The sequence below is a fragment of the Saccostrea cucullata genome, unplaced genomic scaffold (genome assembly GCF_032062105.1).
Source record: "Saccostrea cucullata isolate Sc308-1 unplaced genomic scaffold, CSIRO_AGI_Scuc_v1 ctg1139, whole genome shotgun sequence".
Lineage (NCBI taxonomy): Eukaryota > Metazoa > Mollusca > Bivalvia > Ostreida > Ostreidae > Saccostrea > Saccostrea cuccullata.
Genome location: NW_026924508.1, coordinates 74,484 through 95,472, shown reverse-complemented (window position 1 = coordinate 95,472; position 20,989 = coordinate 74,484). Strand labels below are relative to the sequence as shown.

The 20,989-nt window shown below is 32.0% G+C and overlaps 1 protein-coding gene across 1 annotated transcript; it reads left to right on the top strand.

Moving 5' to 3' along the window:
* The first annotated feature begins 6,375 nt into the window (after positions 1–6,375).
* Positions 6,376–9,750, top strand: LOC134266582 (multiple epidermal growth factor-like domains protein 10). Its single transcript, XM_062748806.1, has 7 exons — positions 6,376–6,441; positions 6,558–6,613; positions 6,738–6,875; positions 7,164–7,185; positions 7,292–7,356; positions 7,710–7,844; positions 9,695–9,750. Exons 1-7 carry the CDS (start codon positions 6,428–6,430, stop codon positions 9,748–9,750), a joined length of 486 nt encoding a protein of 161 aa, XP_062604790.1. The 5' UTR covers positions 6,376–6,427.
* The last annotated feature ends 11,239 nt before the right edge of the window (positions 9,751–20,989 follow it).

Genomic DNA, 20,989 nt, shown 5'->3' with positions numbered 1-20,989 from the left:
TTCAAAAATAAAATTTATGACTTGTGATTTATTCTATAGATAGAAAAGATGATGATAACTACATATTTTACGATTCATTCATGTACCTAAAGCGGTTGTAATTTTATGGCGCTAGTCCATGAACTTTTTGATAGCCTCTCGTACACGTGGGAATTCCAATAGACTGTTGGAAGACCTGGTCTCTAAAAACGCATACATATTGTCAATTTCAAGCTCAAGCATCTCTTGAAGGCAACTTCAGAGTACATGTCATAGTAAAGAGTACAATCAGAATGTTTTTAACAAAATAATATTGACCTATGACAAGGTAAGTTAATTTTGGCGTTCCATTTCAATTAAAAAGGAAAATGTCGATGATATCAAAAGCATAAGCTGTAATTGTGTATCCTGGGAAATGGTTCTGTATAAAGTTGAAAAGTTTTAAGTTTTCAAGCTGTTGATTTTGGGAAGAATCTTGTGATTTAAAATTTTCCAAAAGTTTTTTTTTTTTTGGAATTTTTAAGCATCCACTCTGATTTACGCCACTTCCCGAATATATTGTTGCACAGTACTCTTGAAGTTTTTCCTTCATTACTGTTAATATCTTAGAGAGAAGGAAAGAAAGAGGCTTGGTTGATAATTTACTGGAACCTGCAATGAATCTCTATCTGTAAAGATTTGTATGAATTTCCACGTATGAATCAAATATACATATAGTAATTCAAATTCTTTTGTTGTTGTTGTTGTTGTTTCTTTTAATATCAAAAATAAATAATATAATATAACCTGTGATATCTTATATTTATGATCCAAATGATTCAATCTTTAAAGTGTTACCTAATGTGTAAGGTATATTCCTGTTTATTAAAGAGTTTGTTAAGTGTGGTTTAAATTTACACTTGGTAAAAAGGGATATTGGTTTGTTTTTATTTCAATCGTAGGGTTGATGGTTTATTTTTATTTCAATTAATCACAGACTACAAGACTAAAGAAGTGTGTTGTGCATATCTTTCTAAAATATAAAATCCAATAAAATATTGAAAACAATTTGCATCCTGGTGTGCCATAATTTTACGCCGCTAAATAAAGATAGACGTAAGTTTTAACATATTTAAGTATAAGTCACATTATCCAACGATGGGGTATACGATGAGAAACCGATGCGTTTTTTGATGAAAATGGCGTGGTTGCCGGCCGGGCACCACTAGTGATCGGACGGTGACTGAGTCTTTTTTGCAAATCGGTGGGGTCATCGGTAGGAAATAATTCGTAGTTAAAATTCAGCGATGTCTCCAACGATGCCTCACATCGCTCCTCATCGGCAACCCATCATTAACACATCTTTCAAGGATCGGCCGATGTATGGCGGAGCATCGTCCAATATCCGTTGAATCTGAGGTCATCGGGGGGTTAAGTGATGTTCAACAGATAACGACCGATCATCGGTCGATGTTCGACCAAACATTAGCCCGTAGTCGACCGCTGTACGAACGATGTTCACCAATGTATGAGCGATGTGATATACATCGGCCGATTATCCTGGAACATCGTTTTATGCTTAGCAATGCATCGCTGAACCTTTGTAAGTCCGGCCGGCAACCGCGCCATTTTTCTCATAAAACGCATTGGTTGCCCATCGTATGCACATCGCTGGATAATGTGACTGATACTTTAAGAACGACTGGGCCGATGTGGACCGATGTTGGGGTATCGTTAACACCACGGATTACGGCTACCGGCCGGGAAATGTGACCTAGGCATTATACGCTATGCGATATCACATCTATCAGGAAATATATAAATATTATATTGAAAGTACACAACTAGGTTCACTTTATGCACGAAATGGCCCTGTTCTTAAAAAGACTCACTGAATAACAACTGATGTCCGATTTTTAACATTAACCAACATTACACTAACAATACTAGTCCCTTACCGGAAAATGTAATCTAGTTCCCTTAAAATGAAAATACTATGATTCTATCAAAATTCATTGAGGTGGAATGAAAGACAAATATGATCTAGCATTCATCAAGATTAAGTCACATACCAAATATCAGCTCAATATTTGCAAGCATTTAGTTTCAGTTAAGTTGAGCCGGTGTTATTTTATTAATTATTTTTTATATTATAAAGGAATGTATAGCAAAATAATTGGTAGTCTGTGTCCTATGAGGTCAAAGGTCAAAACTCACGTTAATCAATTTATTGGCACTTTTTGGATAATTTGGAACTAATTATGCAAATTGTTGACAAATTTAATGGAAAAAAAAATTATTTTGGAGAAGTAAAATGGATTTGAATTATTGAAAAGGGGGAGGGGGCACATGCTTAGGTTGTCAAAGGGTATGAAGTAATGTGTGTAATTGATGTGTATCAAAAAATTATGTAATATGAATTTTGATTCTATATATAATTTGTAGGTGATATAGAACCCATTCCTCACTTATCCTGTTATTTTGAATGTCAAATGGAGTTCAAAATCAAAGGTATGTTTTTAACATTTGATTATTCAGATTACACTGCTATTAGTAGGATAGAAATACATATTTTCTCAAAACTTTGGCTTCTTGGTGTCTGTAATTATAGTTGACACAGTTACTTATTGACTTGACACAATTACTTATTAATTATGAATGTGAACTAAAGTTTAAATGCTTTAAAATTTATTTTTTTTTCAGTGGGTCATGTCTAGCTTACTGATGTGGGATTGCAAGAAGTTATATAGCCTGGATGGGTGGCAAAATGAAAAATCAGGCCAGTTGCCAGTCAGAAGTGAACAATTTTGTACCAGTAGCAGAGAATAATCATTCAGAATACAAGATGCAGCTGTCAACAATATTACAGTCGACAACAGCCAAATTAATTAGGTATATATAATTAACTGACTCTTAAGTTTGTCTTATTTTTGTGCTTGATTTCTTTTTTTACACTGTTTTCATCTGTCATCATCATTCGTTGCCAATTAATATATATATATATATACTCTCTAAAACTTTCTTTTTCCTTCAGCTTTTGGAATCGAACATCTGCTGTCTGATTGCTGGCACTGATCTTTGATTGTCCAAGACAGGGGAGGTCAGTAAGGTGCTCAACATTTTATATGGGATGTTTGGTCCTACTGACTTCTTCTACTCTTGTACGTGGCATCTTGGACATCGTTGTCAGTGGTCGCATATCAGACAAAATCATTCTTTGACAAAGACAGGTGTTTTTAAGATTTTGGATAGACAATGTGCAGAAATAGTGTTCCACAGGACAGACAGAATTTATGTACTCCATTTTAATAGAACCTCCCACCCCCGTTCTTAAAAGTCAACTTCCAAGCAATTCCAGGAGTGATTATATGTGATACAGGCATGGTGTGTATTTTCTATGTTGAACCATCAAAGTATATAGAAATGCTTTTTAATTATTTTGTATTTTTATACCTTTATATTTCCATTTCTAAATTTTTTCTCTATAATAACCCTTTGAAAGTAAGCAGAGTTGATTTCCTGATCATTCTGCCGGAATGTAAATTAGGCAGGTCGTTAGGTCAGCAGCTAAGGAAGCCTAATACGCATGCAAATCTCGTTCGCATCTGTCTCTGTGTCTGACGCTAAGGAGGCCTTATATGCATGTAAATCTCGTGCGGCTGCCTTTGTGTTTGACGTCAGTGTGCGAGGACTGTTGAAATTGGCATATGGAAGTCCTCGTGTAATTTAAATCGATTAGTCTACATTCTTAATGTCTAAGCCTACAATTTTATTTCACAATGAAATGGAAATATAAGGAAACACTGTCTAGTTTTGAGAGTATGCCACGGACATCAACTATAGTGGGAAACATGGGATAATTTTAGCATAACGGGCTTCGCCCGTTATGCAAATTATGCCATGTTTCCCACTATTGTTGATGCCCTGGCATACTCTCAAATCTAGACAGTGATTTCTTAAACAGTGCAGAGTTGCCTCCCCTATTTCTACAACAGCCCGAAGAATGAATGTAGGTAAAATGCATATTTAAATTCCTTTTCTTGTAAACTCTGAATAATAAAACCCAAATTTTTATAGAATTTATGGTAAGTAATATCAAATCATGCATATTGCTACAAGAAATACCCATCAAAGAAGTCTAAATATGACCAGGGATAATCCAATTAGAGTAGTAAGTACCACTTCCTGACAGAGGCTGAATCGACCATAATCTGGTTATAGTAAAGGTATTAATCACTTTCCCTTAACTCTTATACCAATTTTTTATAGCATATATATTGTAGATTTTTTTTATATTGGTTTTCCTAAAATTAAAATGTGCTAAATATTTTTATTTTTAATATTTCTAAGAATTTTATGCATTTTAAAGATATTTTTTTGAAAAATTGTTTAAAATATTTACTTATGCAATAGGTTAAGTTTTGTTCTTGAAATTTGTGAAGGACGTATTTATCTAGTATACAAAAAATATAAGATAAGAAATTTACTGTCATGTATGTGAGTTGTGAGCATTTCAAATTTGAGATCTGTGCCTAATTCTCATTTTACCCTCTGATTTAAGGTGTTCCAGCACATCAACTAAAGGGCCATAACTCTGCTTAGAAATCATCAATTCCAATGAAACTTCACCAGCCAATTTGTATATACAAAAGACTCCAGCATTTTAATTTCAGCAAAATCAGGCAAGGTTTGTGTCCTTATTAGGTTACAGACTACTAATTTTACCCCTATTTCATTTACCACGCAAAGAGTTCCAGTTTAGAAATAGAGGTTTTTTTTCTTCAAAATTCTTTGGGGTGCTTATGGTGTGGAATGATGTTATTTTTGGGCATAGATGGAAAGAAGAGGGTTTGAAAAAAAATATAAAGTTGATAATTTGTGAAATTTTGCATATAAGCGCGTAGTATGAAGTAAGTAAAGAGGCCCATATTTACCCTTTCCCCGAATAGAAAGTTAAAAAAAGCAGGGTAGGGGTAATTGCGATGCCATAAAAGGACTTGCAGACTTTGAATGTTGCTGAGAGCTTGAAAAATTTTAGGACTTGAATTAGTCTTACTCTGTGCCAAGTTTCGGGTAAGTTGAGCCGGTGTAATTTTTTAAATTATTTTTTTATATTAGAAAGGAATGTATAGCAAAATAATTGGTAGTCTGTGTCCAGTCGGAGGGAAATCTCTGGTTTGACAGGTCGAGACTAAAAACAAAAGGGAATCGCAGATCGGTGTTTGCATTTCTGATATAGGTAGTTTCCTACAGAAATTACAGATATCAAACAATATGTTGTGTGAAACTGAATGATCTTGAATTTTGTAGAAAAATGTGCATTTGAATAAATTCACCCTAGAATTAAAATAAGAGCATTATTTTTTTAATGATGTTATAGATCAAGGTCATCACGTTGTTCTTTGTATTCACATCAAGATAAGAAACTAAAACTAACAAGAGTCTTAGGGGTCACGTAGCTCGCCTGAGCAACTAGCTAGGTAAATGCAAACATCAGTTCAGTGCGGTCGTTCCTGAACGTGTGAGTGACGTTTCCTCAAACATAATTGCATTGCAGATGAATAAATCAACTATTTAGGGGAGAATAGCTTTTTCTTTACACAGTGATTCACAATTGCAGTTGAAAAAAATGAACGCTTCTTTTTGGAAAAATAATATATCCTGAAGAGAAGGGGGTGTTTATATAAAATTACGTTTATTAAAAAAAACCCTGGCATTTAAGCACTGAAACAAACATACTTCTTTTTGAAAGAGCAAGAGCCACATAGAGCAATTTTTGGCCCAAAGAAAAATCATAACTCTAAAGTTTAGGTTCAAAATGCAATATTTATCACTTGGACTTTTGGTAACCATGTATCTATCTCTACTTTATTTTCTAATATGAAATATTAATGGGAAGGAGGGTAACACGTTATTCACTGATATAAGGACAGGGACATTTTATGCATAAAATGAACTTAGCTCTTTGTTATTTCTGGAAAATGGTGATAAACTGATATATATGCAGTTGCTTATAATTACCATTGATCACCATTTGTAACCAGAGAATACCATTGCCATTTCCTTTGGCAAGCGTTGTTATAACGTTTGGCTGTTCATAAGTTTACCAACTTGAATATACCAATAAAAGCTGTCAATTTTACTTTGCTTTACATTGGTAATAAAGATAGTCAACGGCAAAATCATTACTTATACCAAAGGAAAAATATAAACACATCCATCATTTGATTGAAATCCTTTATTTGTAAACTGTTTGGTAAAATTCAACATGTCATGTTATATACATTTGAATTAATCAAGCTTTCATACATGTAACATACAATGCTTGAAAATAAATTTCCTTGTGGCAAATTCAATCTGATTTATTCATAACCATTTCCTTAATCATATTATATACTTTTTGGATATGGTTGTAAAGCAACACTTCAAACAAAATTTATTTATTTATGCAAGATTTATAATTTATTCCATGTGCAGAATTACGTAAGTTTGCTTTTTGATCGAGAAAACCATTTTTAATTTCAATGCATTCAACCGTTTTGTTAATTTCATGATATCTTGAATATTACTGATTTAGAATAATTCTTACTTACCTGTAGGTTTGGTACAGAAAACTGTAGCACAAATTTTCAGAAGGTTGGAGGCGTATGTGAAGGTATGTGAAGATTTACATGTAAGACATTTTATGGCTATGAAATTCAAGTAGAAGAATGAATGAAACATTTTAAAATATTTTCCATAAATGAAATATCTAGACAAGTAAAAATCATGTCATTCAGAGTGTCCTCCTGGATATTTTGGACTTGAGTGTAAGCAAAGTTGTCCACCACCAACATTTGGTAAATTATGCGGAGACACATGTTATTGTGCACATAATGAATGTAACCCTACTTATGGATGTTCCAAAGAAGAAAAGGGTAAGAGCTGCAGTTTCAACCTTTATTTTTTATTATTATTATTTCAAAGTACTGAATTCTTGTGCTGTGACTCAGTATTTGTTTTGTACACATGCAGGTGGTCTCCGATCGTGTCTTCAAACCAATCAAAAATTAACATTACTTATACAATAGACATAAAATATATTTGTATGATTTTAACAAGTGTTTTGACACTATCTGAGTAGTTGTAATTAATTTTTGAATAGAAAGGAAACGTAAAATAATGATAAACAGCCTTAAGTGTTTGCTTTCAATTTCTTTTTTCAGACACAAAAGGTTGTGCTGTCGGGTATGCTACTTTTCTGATTTCTAACCGTATGTGTAGTCTGACTGAATGCATGTTTTAAAATAAAAGATATAATTAGACATTATTCCTTTGAATTTTTTTTCAACAGGTCGCTCAAGGAAAATAACCAAAAGTGTTGTTCTAACCACTACAAAGTAAATCATACTTGTCAAGGTACAACTTTATTTTGTTTATTTTGGCATATTTTTCCATCTTCTCAAAATTTGCCCTGATGTCTCCATATATTTAGATATTTAAGAAATTCTTTTATCTTTGTTTAAGTTTTTCATGAACATTGTAAAAAAAGTGACAGTTTCTTAAACCTTTATGGAATTTCTAGAGGTCCATGTTTACGCCCTGTTGTCAGATGTATATTGTTTGTATTTTTTATTAAATCGATCAATGTTCGTTATTTTAATTGTTCCATATTAATAATTGTTATAAATAGATTTTACCATGCAGAAGTTTACAAAATGTTTGAACTAAATTATGAAAAATAAAACAATTATAGTACTTTCTTATTCTAGCTTGTCCTCCTGGTTATTTTGATTTAGACTGTTCGTCCCAATGCCCCCCATCAAGATATGGATTTATGTGTGCTTACCTGTGTAATTGTTCCAATTCTTATTGCAATCATGTGACTGGATGTCTTCTAACAAGAGGTATCCATATTAATGATTGCATTGAATCAATGATAGATGTCTTGTTTTGTTGGTAAGCAGTGATTAATGTTCAAAAGATTAACTTTTTCCATTTTCATATTAATATCTTTAACATGTGCATGTACGAGGGGCAGTCAACAAGAATATTTATTTATGTTATGGATTTTATGCTACACGTATGCTTATAAAACTCATATGAAAATTAAATAGCGTGATATAGGAATACGTGCTAAAATTTCAGCTTGATTTGTTTAAGTTTGCAAAATTGTCAGTAAATAAAATCTCCTGCCGTTGAATTCGATGAAGTATATAAGTCAGGAATAATTTTTTCTCTTGTCTGTTTAAAATTTCCTACGTTTATATTTGTTTTGCTAGTTGTAAAGCCGTATAGAGTACCAGAAAATGCATCTACTTTCTGAAGTTCTTTTATGAGATTAATTGTTAAGACATTTCATACCAAATGTACATGTGTACAATTAAATTTTATAGAAATTTTATAAAAAGGTAAAAAAAAAATAAAACATAAAATTTCTTATTGCATGACTACATTACATGTATTTTATATCTGATGATAAATGTAATTTGAAATAGAAAACAGACGTGCCATTTGACAACCCGGAAATTAATGATTTTCTCTAAATATCGCAAATTCGAAATCTATGTTTCCTTTAATTTGTCGTAAACTGGCATATTTCGTGAGATTTCTCTGTTTGTAAATGATTTTAGTATCAAACTTCAACCAGTTTCCTGAAACCTAATTCTGGGATTATTTTAATTGCATTGTGATTGGAAAATATACATTTCCGATAAGTATGCTGCGTTTTATTGTATATAAAGAAAAGTTTTGGGAATATTGATATGAATGACATGATATTTTATTTAACATATTTATTGTCAAGCAATTAGTTATATACGGTCGATCCTTATTGCTCTTTAAGGTACCTGGGATTGATGAGATTGATTACACTTACATAATCGAATAAATTAAAATCTAATTAGAGTTCAGAAAACATTACTCGTACATTAAATGAACATACTCGTATGTAACTTATACCTCTTAATAATATACCTCATTGTAATTCTATTAAACACTTTATGTGATTGGTTTCTAGTTGTTTCAAGATTTTCATGTGACAGGGCAATAAAACTTTATATTTCCCTCTCGTCGGCTTGCTTTTCATCACATTTAACCTCCTCAGAGACATAGTGCATTTCCCACCATAGTTTTTGGTAAAAGAAAACTCCAGAGGGTACTGTAGACGTCACAATAGCCTGGCTCATGTCTCAAAATTTATGATTGTTTTATCAGAATGTAATGTCAGAAACTTTACGTTTAAGTTGAAAGTGAAAATGAGATGGGTGTTGAATTGATAACTTCAGATTTATTTAGGGAATAGGTTTTTTCTGAAGATATCTTCATATTTTCCTCACGATCAGGCAATACATGGTCATAATTATCGATGTATTATGATATTATCAACATTCTTTCTTCTGGATAATTTTTTTGTTTCATCATTGCAAAGAATACAGTTAATTGTGTTTTTTAATAAATACGTAGTAGATTCAAATAATTTTTCTTTCGTATATTGTGATCATGTTTATTTTTTAAATACATGTAGATATATTTGTTTTATTCTTAGATCAAACAGCTGAATTGAATACCAGTAACCCTTCCGAAGCTATAACTTTGCGTTCCATAAATGATTACCATTCAAAGACGATACTCATAGTTTCAATAGGAACGAGTATCGTATGTTTGCTCATCTTGTATATTATCTACGAGATTTATATAAATTGTGTGCCTAAAAAATCTATAGAAGCACCTGATAAAATGGAAAATTTTTACGCAGACCTTGAGGATGTTAATGTTGAAGATAATGTAATAGAAAATGATGAATTAGCTTAACTCAGAAAGTTTTTTCTAACGAAGGAGATAAAACGTTTTATTCGATGTGTCACCGAGAATCATTCTTGAACGTATTTCTTCATCCGACAGAAAATTTGATCATTAGTCAAATCATTAAGTGACCAGTTACAACAGTGATTGGAACATTAAGATGTTTTAGATTAATTTTAATATTTACAAAATTGGGATTTATGATTTGACCGTTTACTACATATAAATAAAAACTCATGTTTTCTCCAGTATTTTCATGTTTTTGTCTTTTTTAATTATGTTTGAAAGCATAGACCAATTTATACATTTAACATGACACTCATTTTAATTTATAATTTATGTAATAATTCATTCAAATGATGCTTCTCATTTTAAACTGCATGATTTTATATATTACTTTCATTATACCCCCGCTTGAAAAGCGGGAGGGTATATAGTTATCGTTAATTCCGTCTGTCTGTACGTCTGTCCGTCTGTTACGCTTTAGGGTACCCATCTCTTATCTGCAACACCTCTTATACCACTGCGTGAAAGAACTTTGTTCGGTTTTAACCAATATTTGCCCCCCAAATCAAACTTTGATGGAGATATATTTAATTAAGTTCTTAAACACGGGAGTATATGCTGACTTCAAAGCACTGAATATTTTCATAAGTAATGACGCCATATGTACGTAATGACGTCACAAACATGACGTAATTTTCAGTTTTTTATGAGTTTTCGAGAAAAAATGTACATATTTCGTAGATATTTTGAGTAAAAGTCAACGAGCTCATGTGTGTTCAGGATCAGTATTTTGATATAATGTGTAGAATGATAATATCAATAAAATATGTCAATATTGTTCCTGAACAAACTATAAATTTTAAAGCTAAAATTGTTGAAATTTTGTCCACTTTGGCCTCTTTCTGAAAAAGGATATAAAATCGGACTAGTTTGTGACGTCATAAAAACAAAAATTGTAAATACACTGCTTTGACACTACAATATTTTCTGTTAATTTATATTTCTAATACAGTTTATTGAAATCAGCACATTTCAAGAAGTTTTCAAAATTTAAAGTTTTGTGGGGGCAAATATATGCAATATACCGCATATAGTTCTTTAATGAAACTTTCACAGAATCTTTATTACATATTGCCATTGTGCACCTTTTATTTTACTTTTTGATCTGACACATATCTTGGGTTTCCCGGCCACGGCAAAACATGGACTTTGTCATCAGTTATAACCATATGGGAGGCGGGGGTTATCATTTAGTGAGCTCATTGCTCACAGTACCTCTAGTTTTTAATTAGTGTTATTTAAAAAAAAATATTTTTTTGTCAGAAAAAATTTTGTTTCATACATTTTTTTTCCAGTAGGATTTAAAATTGTGTACTATGGAGAGACATGACATGCCTTCTAAATGAACCTTAGGAAGCAGGCTTCCATGTCCTGGTCTACATTCAGTGGAATTAAGTGTCTGATGGACTTTGTTAACAAGCTATCTATTTACAAATGATTAGGTGATAGCGATGGAAAGAAAATTTTGCATCGTCAGAATTCAGTTTCTTATTGAATCAGTCGTTAAAGGAGTGCTGATTTTTTCAAAAGGTGGCATAAAATTCATTTTTATTTTCTCAGATCAGACGTTAAGCTAAGAAATATAAATTCAAGGACTGAATGCTTGGTCCTATTGTACTAAGTGTTGAAAATATATATTGAAATCCGTTTTGGAAAAATGTAGGGCAATAGGCAAACTATTTATCCATCCGTTTCACCTAATTCAGAGACTGTTGGAGATTCAGAAAGATCACATATTGATTGAAGCAGACAAAGCTTGTAACTCTACGTCTTTATTTGCATGTACATTTACAACTACTTCTTACTACTATTTTGGAGACATTTTATTTGACCAAGTCTTATATTATAAAATTAAAGTATATAATTTATAGAGTTATCAATTATGCAGGTACGATAAGGCTTCCCAGAGAATATTGTCGTGTACTCTATGTATGCACTTCTCTGAACTACAAATATATGACGTCATAATTGAAAATGGCGTTAAGGCACTGCATACTTGAGCTGTAATAATGGGGAGAGTGTCATAAACTCTACACCGTATTTCAATCTGCATATAAAGTTTCAGAATGCTAGTTTTAAAAAAAGTGTTTTCATCATTTTTTCAAATAACTAAGTAATATATCCGAATAATAATAGATAATTTTGCTTTATTACTCTTGTTTAAGAGTCAGCGTGTTCAAACTACGTACAAAAATATACATTTGACATTTAATTACCCTTTTATATATCTGCGGACAGAGGCAAAATTCATAAGATGTGTATAAGAGAGCTTGGCACAGGTTGTTAATGAGGATTTATTTAATATCTTTTGAGAAAATATGTAAGAGGAGTTTCCCCTTTAATTGAATCCTGCTTCGGAAAAATGTACGATGGCTTTGTTTTAAAACAGATGAAGATATTCAGCGGAAAATACCCTCAGATTTGTCGGTACGTTAAAGTTAATTTGAAATAAGAAATAGTTATATAGTTATATATTTCATATAGTTAATATGAAATAAGAAATAGTATAACTTTTCCCAAGCACATTTCGGTTTCACAAGGATGCAGCGAGTTTATTTATGTGACAAAAAGTTAATGATAATTTTGTTAATAACCTGCGCCGAAGCGATTTATGTGAAACATATTTCAAAAAAGAAGAAATAACCGTCACGTGATCAGCAAGGTCATGTGACATCGTAACAAATATGTTTTTATATAGGCTAGAGGATTCTCTGTATGAATTTGGCGTACTGAAGTACATAACTTACAAATAAACCTCAAAATCATCTTTGCAATGCAGTGTAACGTTTTGAAGGCATTTTAAGCTCCGGGAAGCCTTACCTGTACTGCGTAAGCTTCCAGTTTCAGAAGGCCAGGACTATTTCCCGAGGAACAGCAACGGTAAATAGTCTTGTTCGAGGGAAACTTAAGTGTAAAAAAAATACATATAAGCAATGAATCAATATTTGTTGAAAGATATAGTCTCCTAACTGCAATGGTGTGCGCTAACAAAGGATGTATTCGCTATGGCAAAAGAATTGAACTACAGGTGAGAACAATTTCCCGGAAAAAGTGACATTTAAATATTAATCTTTATTTGTTGTTTTCTACCGTATATATACGTAAATTTTTCAAATTTGTATTTTATACCTAAAATTTATTATTTACAACTTTACAATAAACCTCCAAAGTTGGCTGAAACACCAATTTGTCCGTTAGAGCGTTAATTTTTGCATGAATTTTGGCCTAGAAGTCCTTCAGGGTAGGCCTGCCCCTAGATAAAATTGTGATATTTTGATAGGTTATGATGTAAGGAATGGTTTAAGATAGGATTTTTATGGGGCACCCCTGCTCTAGGGTCGAAATTCACAAAAAAAACCTACAAAAAATAAGGAAACCTGATTTTGAAAATCTTCTCCAAATTTATACGAAGTATATTTATTTACGGACTAACTCAGTTGATACTTGTATATGAGTTGGTTTTACAACGTGAATTGCTTCTTTTTAAAGTCGCGGGTGCGAATCCACCTGGCACCACACTTTTAAAGTTTTAAATTTCGCCTTTTCAAAGACTATTTGAATATTTTTAAATAGACTTGTTCATTTTCTTACAATTATTCATCCTTTATGTATGCCCATTTTTTGATACAAGAAAAACAAAAAGATGTCAAATCCTAACAATCAAATATACAGTTGGCAGTCAGGCGGAACAAACCTCAGAATAAGCACAATTTCTCCGAGAACAAGAAAAACTCACTCTGTGTTACTCAATGCAGGTATTCTTGGAAGTATTGAGCTGCGAAGAATTTCAATATTATTGTATATATTCCTTAGAATTTAATCTAATTGATTTTGGCCACATATATCAGTAACTGTACTCCCTTGGATTTCATATAGGCCTACATAATTTGCACAAATTAATGACATCTTTTATTATATCCAAGGATAAATAGCCTAGACATAAATAATAGAATTCAGAGACAGTAGCCATTACCATTATGTAGCATTTCGACTGACCGCTAGGGGGAGGAAACGAACGACAACTCAATCATCAGCGGTAGTGGTCTTTTACTGTGTTAGAGTGTGTCCGGGTTATACAGATACGCACCACTTCGTGTTTCGCATGAAAGACCTTTATCTGGTTTGTGACATTGCCTTTACCAGTAAAAATAATTTTCTATAGGTATTTGGTGAAATTATTCTATAATAGTTTTACTGTATACATGTATATAATTAGATTAAATGTAAATGAATTTTAAAAATACATGTCTAATATGTACGACACAAGAAAATATTTTTTTTTACATGTTCTGCTTGCTCGAAGTTGCTCGCCAACTAAAAATTAGGGGAAATGTTTACAAAGGTCATGTGAAAGTTACACGTTCTATAAATGTGAAAATTTTTGTAAATCTTTTTTAACCTATTGACGTGGTATTCTGTTGTTAATTTTTTTTCTTCATCGGGATCGGAGGTATCCTTGGTATTTTCATGATTTGTATAGAATAAAGTGCTGACAGTTCAGAATTCCTATAATTGTCGCATGTCTGCGGTGATTTTCATTGATCTTTCTGTGGTGATATATCCCATATCACATATGCGATAATACTTTCCACGCCCCTTCATATATCACTGCAGGAGGCAGAAATCAGGTCATGAGCAAAAAAAAAAACTGATTTTATTTCACAAGTTCAAAACTACAGAAAAATGAACATGTTTAGCTATTTCTTAACTTTTAACTACATGTAAATTAAAATACCCGGTACATGTATTTAACTCAGTTGAATGTTCCCAGTCGCTCAAAAGATCAATCCATTTTGAAAGTTACGGTAAAATATCCAAACTTTACAGCGTTCAACTCCTTGATATTTGTTTATGTGATTTCATATTTGTCGAGTGCCTGGATAAAAAATAAATCGTCAAAATCTTCAAACCCAGTAAAAAAGTCAAAGTCAAATTCACTAAAAACTCCCGACATGTTGGAGAGCTAGCTTGAAATAAATCTTAAGTTCATGTGACACGCCTGAATATTCTTTTGATTGAATTTTGACACTCTCAATGAAATTTACGTCATCAGACATGCGACAAGTTGCTTACATCATAGATGCCTCGTACTATTGGTTATATCGTTTTCATGGGGCGTGGAAATCTCGGGCGCTCCGCGCCCTCGATTTCCACGCCCCATGAAAACGATATAATCAATACTACTCGGCTCCTATGATGTAACCTATACATATAATGAAATTTTTGCAACTTAAAATACATTCTTTAATTATTTTTATTTTAAAATTATTCAAACTTTATATCAAGTTATATATATTTTGCTTAATTTCAATCGCGCTCGAAATACTTTTCGTAGTTATCTTCCCTTATTTGCTCTCATGGGACACAGAAGCTGTTAATGTTTGGGTATTTGTTGGCATCAATATTGACTTTATTCTGTATAATTTCATAACAAGGAATGTTTCAGGTGGAATTGCTACATTATGCACAATTAGAAGTAAAGAAAAATATCAATTATTACATTTGGAGATAACAAACTCAGAAAATCAATGAAAGGGTTTTTTTTCTACCTCTACTCACTGAAATAAGATTTAGAAAAAAACAAATTGTTACATTTATTCAGCCTAATGTCATTAATCTGAACGGAAATCGACTAGCTTTTTGAAGAGAAAAAACAAATCAATTTGATTCATTGCTTAAATATTGCCACCCTTCCTTGTTTGGTGTTCTAGATATCCGATATTAATTTATTATAAATTAAGTAATATATACAGGATGAAATATGTCTGCAGAATGTCTTGGAAATGTACATAAAATATCTGAGGAAAAAGTTTCATCTTAAGACAAATTTGACATATTGTTGAACTCTTTTTACAAAAGAAGTCTGTCATTTTCATTTCATATAATTTACAGTGTAGTAACTGTTACTTTTTTTTTAATTTCGTAAATGTTACAAAACTGACAAATTCTGTATTGGACTGGCTCAGATTTACAGCGTCCAGTTTCAATTCGAAGTGGTAATACACGGCAGCGAAACATTGCTGTAACTGATCGGACACATGTAGGTTTCGGTAAGTCCATGCTGAAAAACTGCTCCAGTTCATATTAGTTTTTTAAAAGACGGTAAGTTGTAAGTATATTTTTATATAAATCTTCAAGCCATTGTATTTTAACTTTCTAACAGAGGAGTCTTTCGGTGAGTTCTTCGTAATTAGACGATACCCTTCTCTCATTTGGAATGCAACTGATAGAGTTTGTGCCAGAATTTTTTTTTTTTTCAAATTTGGACTTTTAATGAAATACATTCTCTGCTGTAGGTGGTGGCGACTTGAGTACGATTACCTGAGAAATTCTCCTCGGGTCTTTTTCTGCCAGCTCAGCAGGACAATACATGTCTCAATCAAACTAAGAATGTATTCGCAAAACTTTGACAAGTTTATTTTATATTAATATGACTCCATGTCTTCACCTTCTGCTCTAAAACTGTCCATTTACCTGAGCTCTGTGAAATCATTCTGAAATACCTGAATTGGAATGAATCTGTATTCATGCATTTTATTAAACTAAATTTAAAGAGCAGTTTTTTTTATCAAATAGGAAATACATATATAAACATGAGCGCTATCTTTATGGGATGCTGTGAGCAAATCTACTTCATAATTGTACTTTAAGGCTGCCAAACTATTCCTAGTTTGGCTGCCAAACTATTCCTAGTTTGGTACATCGTAAGTGGGAACCTGTCCTAGATGCGGAAATAAGGATCTGGTTAATGAAAATCTAAATATTTACAGTAAAATTGAAAAAAAAATCATCAATTTTGCAGTTGAGATATATGCACTTCGTAAAATGTGATGCAAATATTTTTTTCACCTAAAATGAGGTAAATAGTGGTAGTTTTCAGGTATTGCATGTCTAGTTCAATCCTGGTAAATTCAGACCGTGCAGAACTTCTTTTCTCATTCCAAGACTTGTCTGTATCATCATTCAGTTCCTTATGGGAACAAGCACCTTATGTAATCCTTCCAAACGAGACTGTCCATTCATTCCCATTTTAATTGAACATGATGGGGCGCTCCGACCTATCAATCCTGTAACAGATATTCTTGCAAATCGTACAAAAATAAGGTGCACTTAATTGATGGATATTTAACTATTTAGTCCTATGGATCTCAAAGTTAGACTTCTGAGTAATACTGATTTATATATATTTCACTGCATAAGAAACAAAAATCTATGACACAAGAGTCATCCACATCTCTGTTCATCTATTTCTCGAATCTAAACTCTTACCAGATATTCTTTATATCTACTAACTTGAGACTTTGCGACAGTACTCAAATGTTTACAATATCAGTATTCTACTACAAAAGCTTCATACATGTACAAGTCTTTACCTGAACAGCCTACAAGATTGTGAATGTAGTATCAGAAAAAATATGATAATAAAATAAAAATACCTTTATTGGCCTATAAATCTCATATATTTCCTATAAATATCTATATCTATAACCTATATTCAATGCGGTTATATTTAAACTGAACATGAAAAATATCCTTTCATGAATGTAACAAACTAAATCCTCGATTAGATATTTTATCTACTGATACCTCGTGTTCGGGTTGTACCCGGGAAGTCACAGCCGAGATAAGACCTGTTTGGCATGTTGTGAAGTAGCCTGGGCAGGTGGTCAAAATTTTATCAGGTATTTAGAGGAATAAAAACGCAGTTTGTGAAATATTTTTTCTTGTTAGAATCTACACATTTAGTATGGTTGTTTTACTATATTTTTTCTCAAGGTCCTATTTCCTAGGACTTTGGTCCCCTTTCGTAAATAACAGGTCTTGGGAGGGGTATTCAAGCTAATTACATGTACATTGACAATAGCCAGTCGTCCAGGACACTCCCAAGGTCGTTCTGCTAATATGCATTTCATTTCTTTTTTTTATTTGTTTTTGTTGTAAAACTTTACTTTTGTTTTGTTTATTGAATTTTTTAAAAATTTCGTTTTTGGTTTCCTTCAAGCTCTAAAAGTGTATTATCCACATCTCAACCATTAAGTAAAAGATAATCAGAGCAATTATTTCCTTCCCAGCTTCTTTGGAGTGTTTGATTTGAGTGCACTGGCGTTCTATAGATAAAATGGAGTTAATGAATAGTATATGAAGAGAATAATGCAAATCCTTTTCCATATTACATCCTGTAACTGTATTTGCAGTATTGAGTACAGCGTTCTAAAATATCCATACACCTCTCTCTTTGCTGTAAAATGAAATTGTATTCATAGGAAATAACCGTTACAAATGCAGATACATTTATGAAGGTTTAAATTTTGCATAACAATTGACGTTCCCACCTCCACATATCTATATCGCCAAGATCGCTTCGTACACTTTCTTCTTCTCTGTGTTCATCTTATTTTTTCTAAAATGGCAAGATAAAAAATGCACTCTTTATGCATTGCAATGCAAACTTAGCTTGCATATGCAAATTATGATAAATCAATCATTATTACCTTAAAATTGTTTTTTGAGCACAGAATTGATGTACCATAACCAGGAACACCCTGCTTTGACCGCAGTTAATCACAACTGGCTGTGAGCTGCATCTCTACTGATTGTACTGAATGCTGGAACATAACTGTAAAATAGGGAGAAAATTTCTGTAAAACACATTTATACATCGTAAGATACTACACAACTGTTCCACACATCTAGGCCCTACAAAGAATTACATACAATCTGATCTGATGTAATCGTCAGTTTCATTGTAAATTACCTTTATTATAATACTGCATATGTTCGACTTTTTTCACTGTTCTATGTGTATTCCCTCATCCTTTCTTAGATAGGCATAAAAATGAGAAGTGAATATCAAAATTATAAGAAAAATCAGATAGCTTAAAAGACTTTCCAAAACACTGTACAATGAAGACCAAACATGCATGTTAAAATTACAATTAATTCAGAATATCCTTTTGCGTAACTTTGTTTTACATGTAGCTTGTATCGGAAGTTGACCTTCATATGTTACCATGATTGCAGTTATGAAACATTTTATCAAATTCCTCAGTTGTCCAAACTTGGGAAATTCCTTATTCAGAGATACGGTTGTCTTTTCCTTCATCTCAATCATCTCACATCTAGCTATGTCTTCAAAATTACTCTTTAATTTACTTCTTAATTACAGCAGTGATTAACAAAAATGTCATGCAGTTTAAGTGTTGACAACACTTAATCTGTATATTCGCCCATTAAGAGGCTTTTTAAGTCATGTCCACTTTTTTAGCTCATGTAAGGGATAGGCTGGACCAACAATAAGGGAACAAAGTTTTAAATTGGAATAAAAAGAAAGACATGTTTAAGTGTCTGCAAGAGCAATGAAGCCATTTGTTACATTGATATGGAAGCATTCTCAGGTAGTATAGTTTCAAGAATGGTGAAATCATGAACCCTGTGGGGTAGAGTGGGGCAACAATAGATCAAAGTTTTAGACAGGAAGATATAATTTTAAAAATATTTTTCTCACGAACAGCATGTTAAGCAATATTGATATTGTTCAAATAATTACATCTGGGGGATAGTAAAGGGCTACAATAGGTTATCAAAGTTTTATATAGCTAAAGTATATATTAAAAAAAACTTTAAAAGTCTTCTCAAAAACAGCAAGAAAATATTGTCATATAAATATATAATGAGAGACATTCTGAGGTAGTGTAGATTCACGTTTTGTAAAATCAATACCCCTGGGGCTGTATCAATTGGGAAGCAACATACTAGTCATTGTGACATGAAATATCGTCATGTAGTGTTAATTTATGTTTGTTTAAACTTCTACCCTCTGGGGCGTATTATGATACCACAATGGGTGATACAAGTAATAATAATGGAATTTATGCACATACTATTATCATTTTTTTTATAACAAATAAATTTTAAACCTTCAATTTCCTTTTTTAGGAATTATCCGACTCTGTTTACTCTAGAATTTCAGAAATACAACGCTTAACAGGAGTTGATGTTTTCATATAATTATTGTTTGCTAAATGTGTGTATTAACAATTTATTTTCAAATGTTTAAAACATTATATTTATTTAAAGCCATTCGATAGTACGCAAATAATAATTAAAGAAAACTGGAATAGTACTTTTTATAATCGTTCAATATCCCCCCTCTTTTTCAAATACATCTCATTTTTAAAAACTATTGTTTGAAAAACAGAATAAGAATGGGGAAAAGATGCATCTTTTAAATAAAATAAAGAATATGAAAGATAAAATATGAATAATCATCTAGGTTTTCTTTAAGCAAGAAATGATCAAGTTATTATACAGATTCACCGACTAACAACTAATGTACAATTTTTAATATCAACTAGCATTATGAAAGTATTGCATTAACAATACTTATCCCCTACCGGCGAGTACTAGCAAGCGCAAACTGGTTCCCGTTAAAAATTAAAAATACTATAATTTTGTAAAAAAAAAAAAAAAAAAAAAAAAAAAAAAAAAAAACTATTGAAACGAGACGAAATGCACACATGATCTATAATTCATCAAGGTACAAGGTATAGTAACATTCCAAAAATCAGCTTATTATCTGCAAGCGTTTAGAAAACAAAATGAGAAAAAAACAAGTGGAACAGACTGACAGACAGACAGACAGACAAGAAAGACAGACATACAGACAGACAGACGTACTGACAAACTCACAGGAAACCTATGGTCCCCTTCGCTTTGACAGGTAGAGTTTTAATAATAGATAGGGAATCTATGTTTGCATTTCCAAATAGAAAAATGATTTTAAAAAGTACAGGTATTGAAATAAAATGCTGTGTGGAATTGAATGTTCTTGAACTCCGTAGAAAAAAGGTGAATTTGTATAAATTAATCAAGGAATTAAAACATAATACACCCCTAAATCTAAAAATAAAAAGAATCAAATTATAACCCATCTTCAACAACAGTTCTCTAATATACATTTCCTCAGTTTCCATAAGAGGTTGTATTATACAATAAAAATTGAAATGAAAAACAAATTCTATATTTGATAATTGTAAAGAATATCCGGGATATGGGGGAAACAACGCAATTTCTGACATCATAACGCATTGATTATATGTTATTTAAATAGAGATTTAGTAACGAAGGATCCAAGTGATATGTAATGCATTAGCGACAAAAATAGCTTTTTAATTATGTTTAA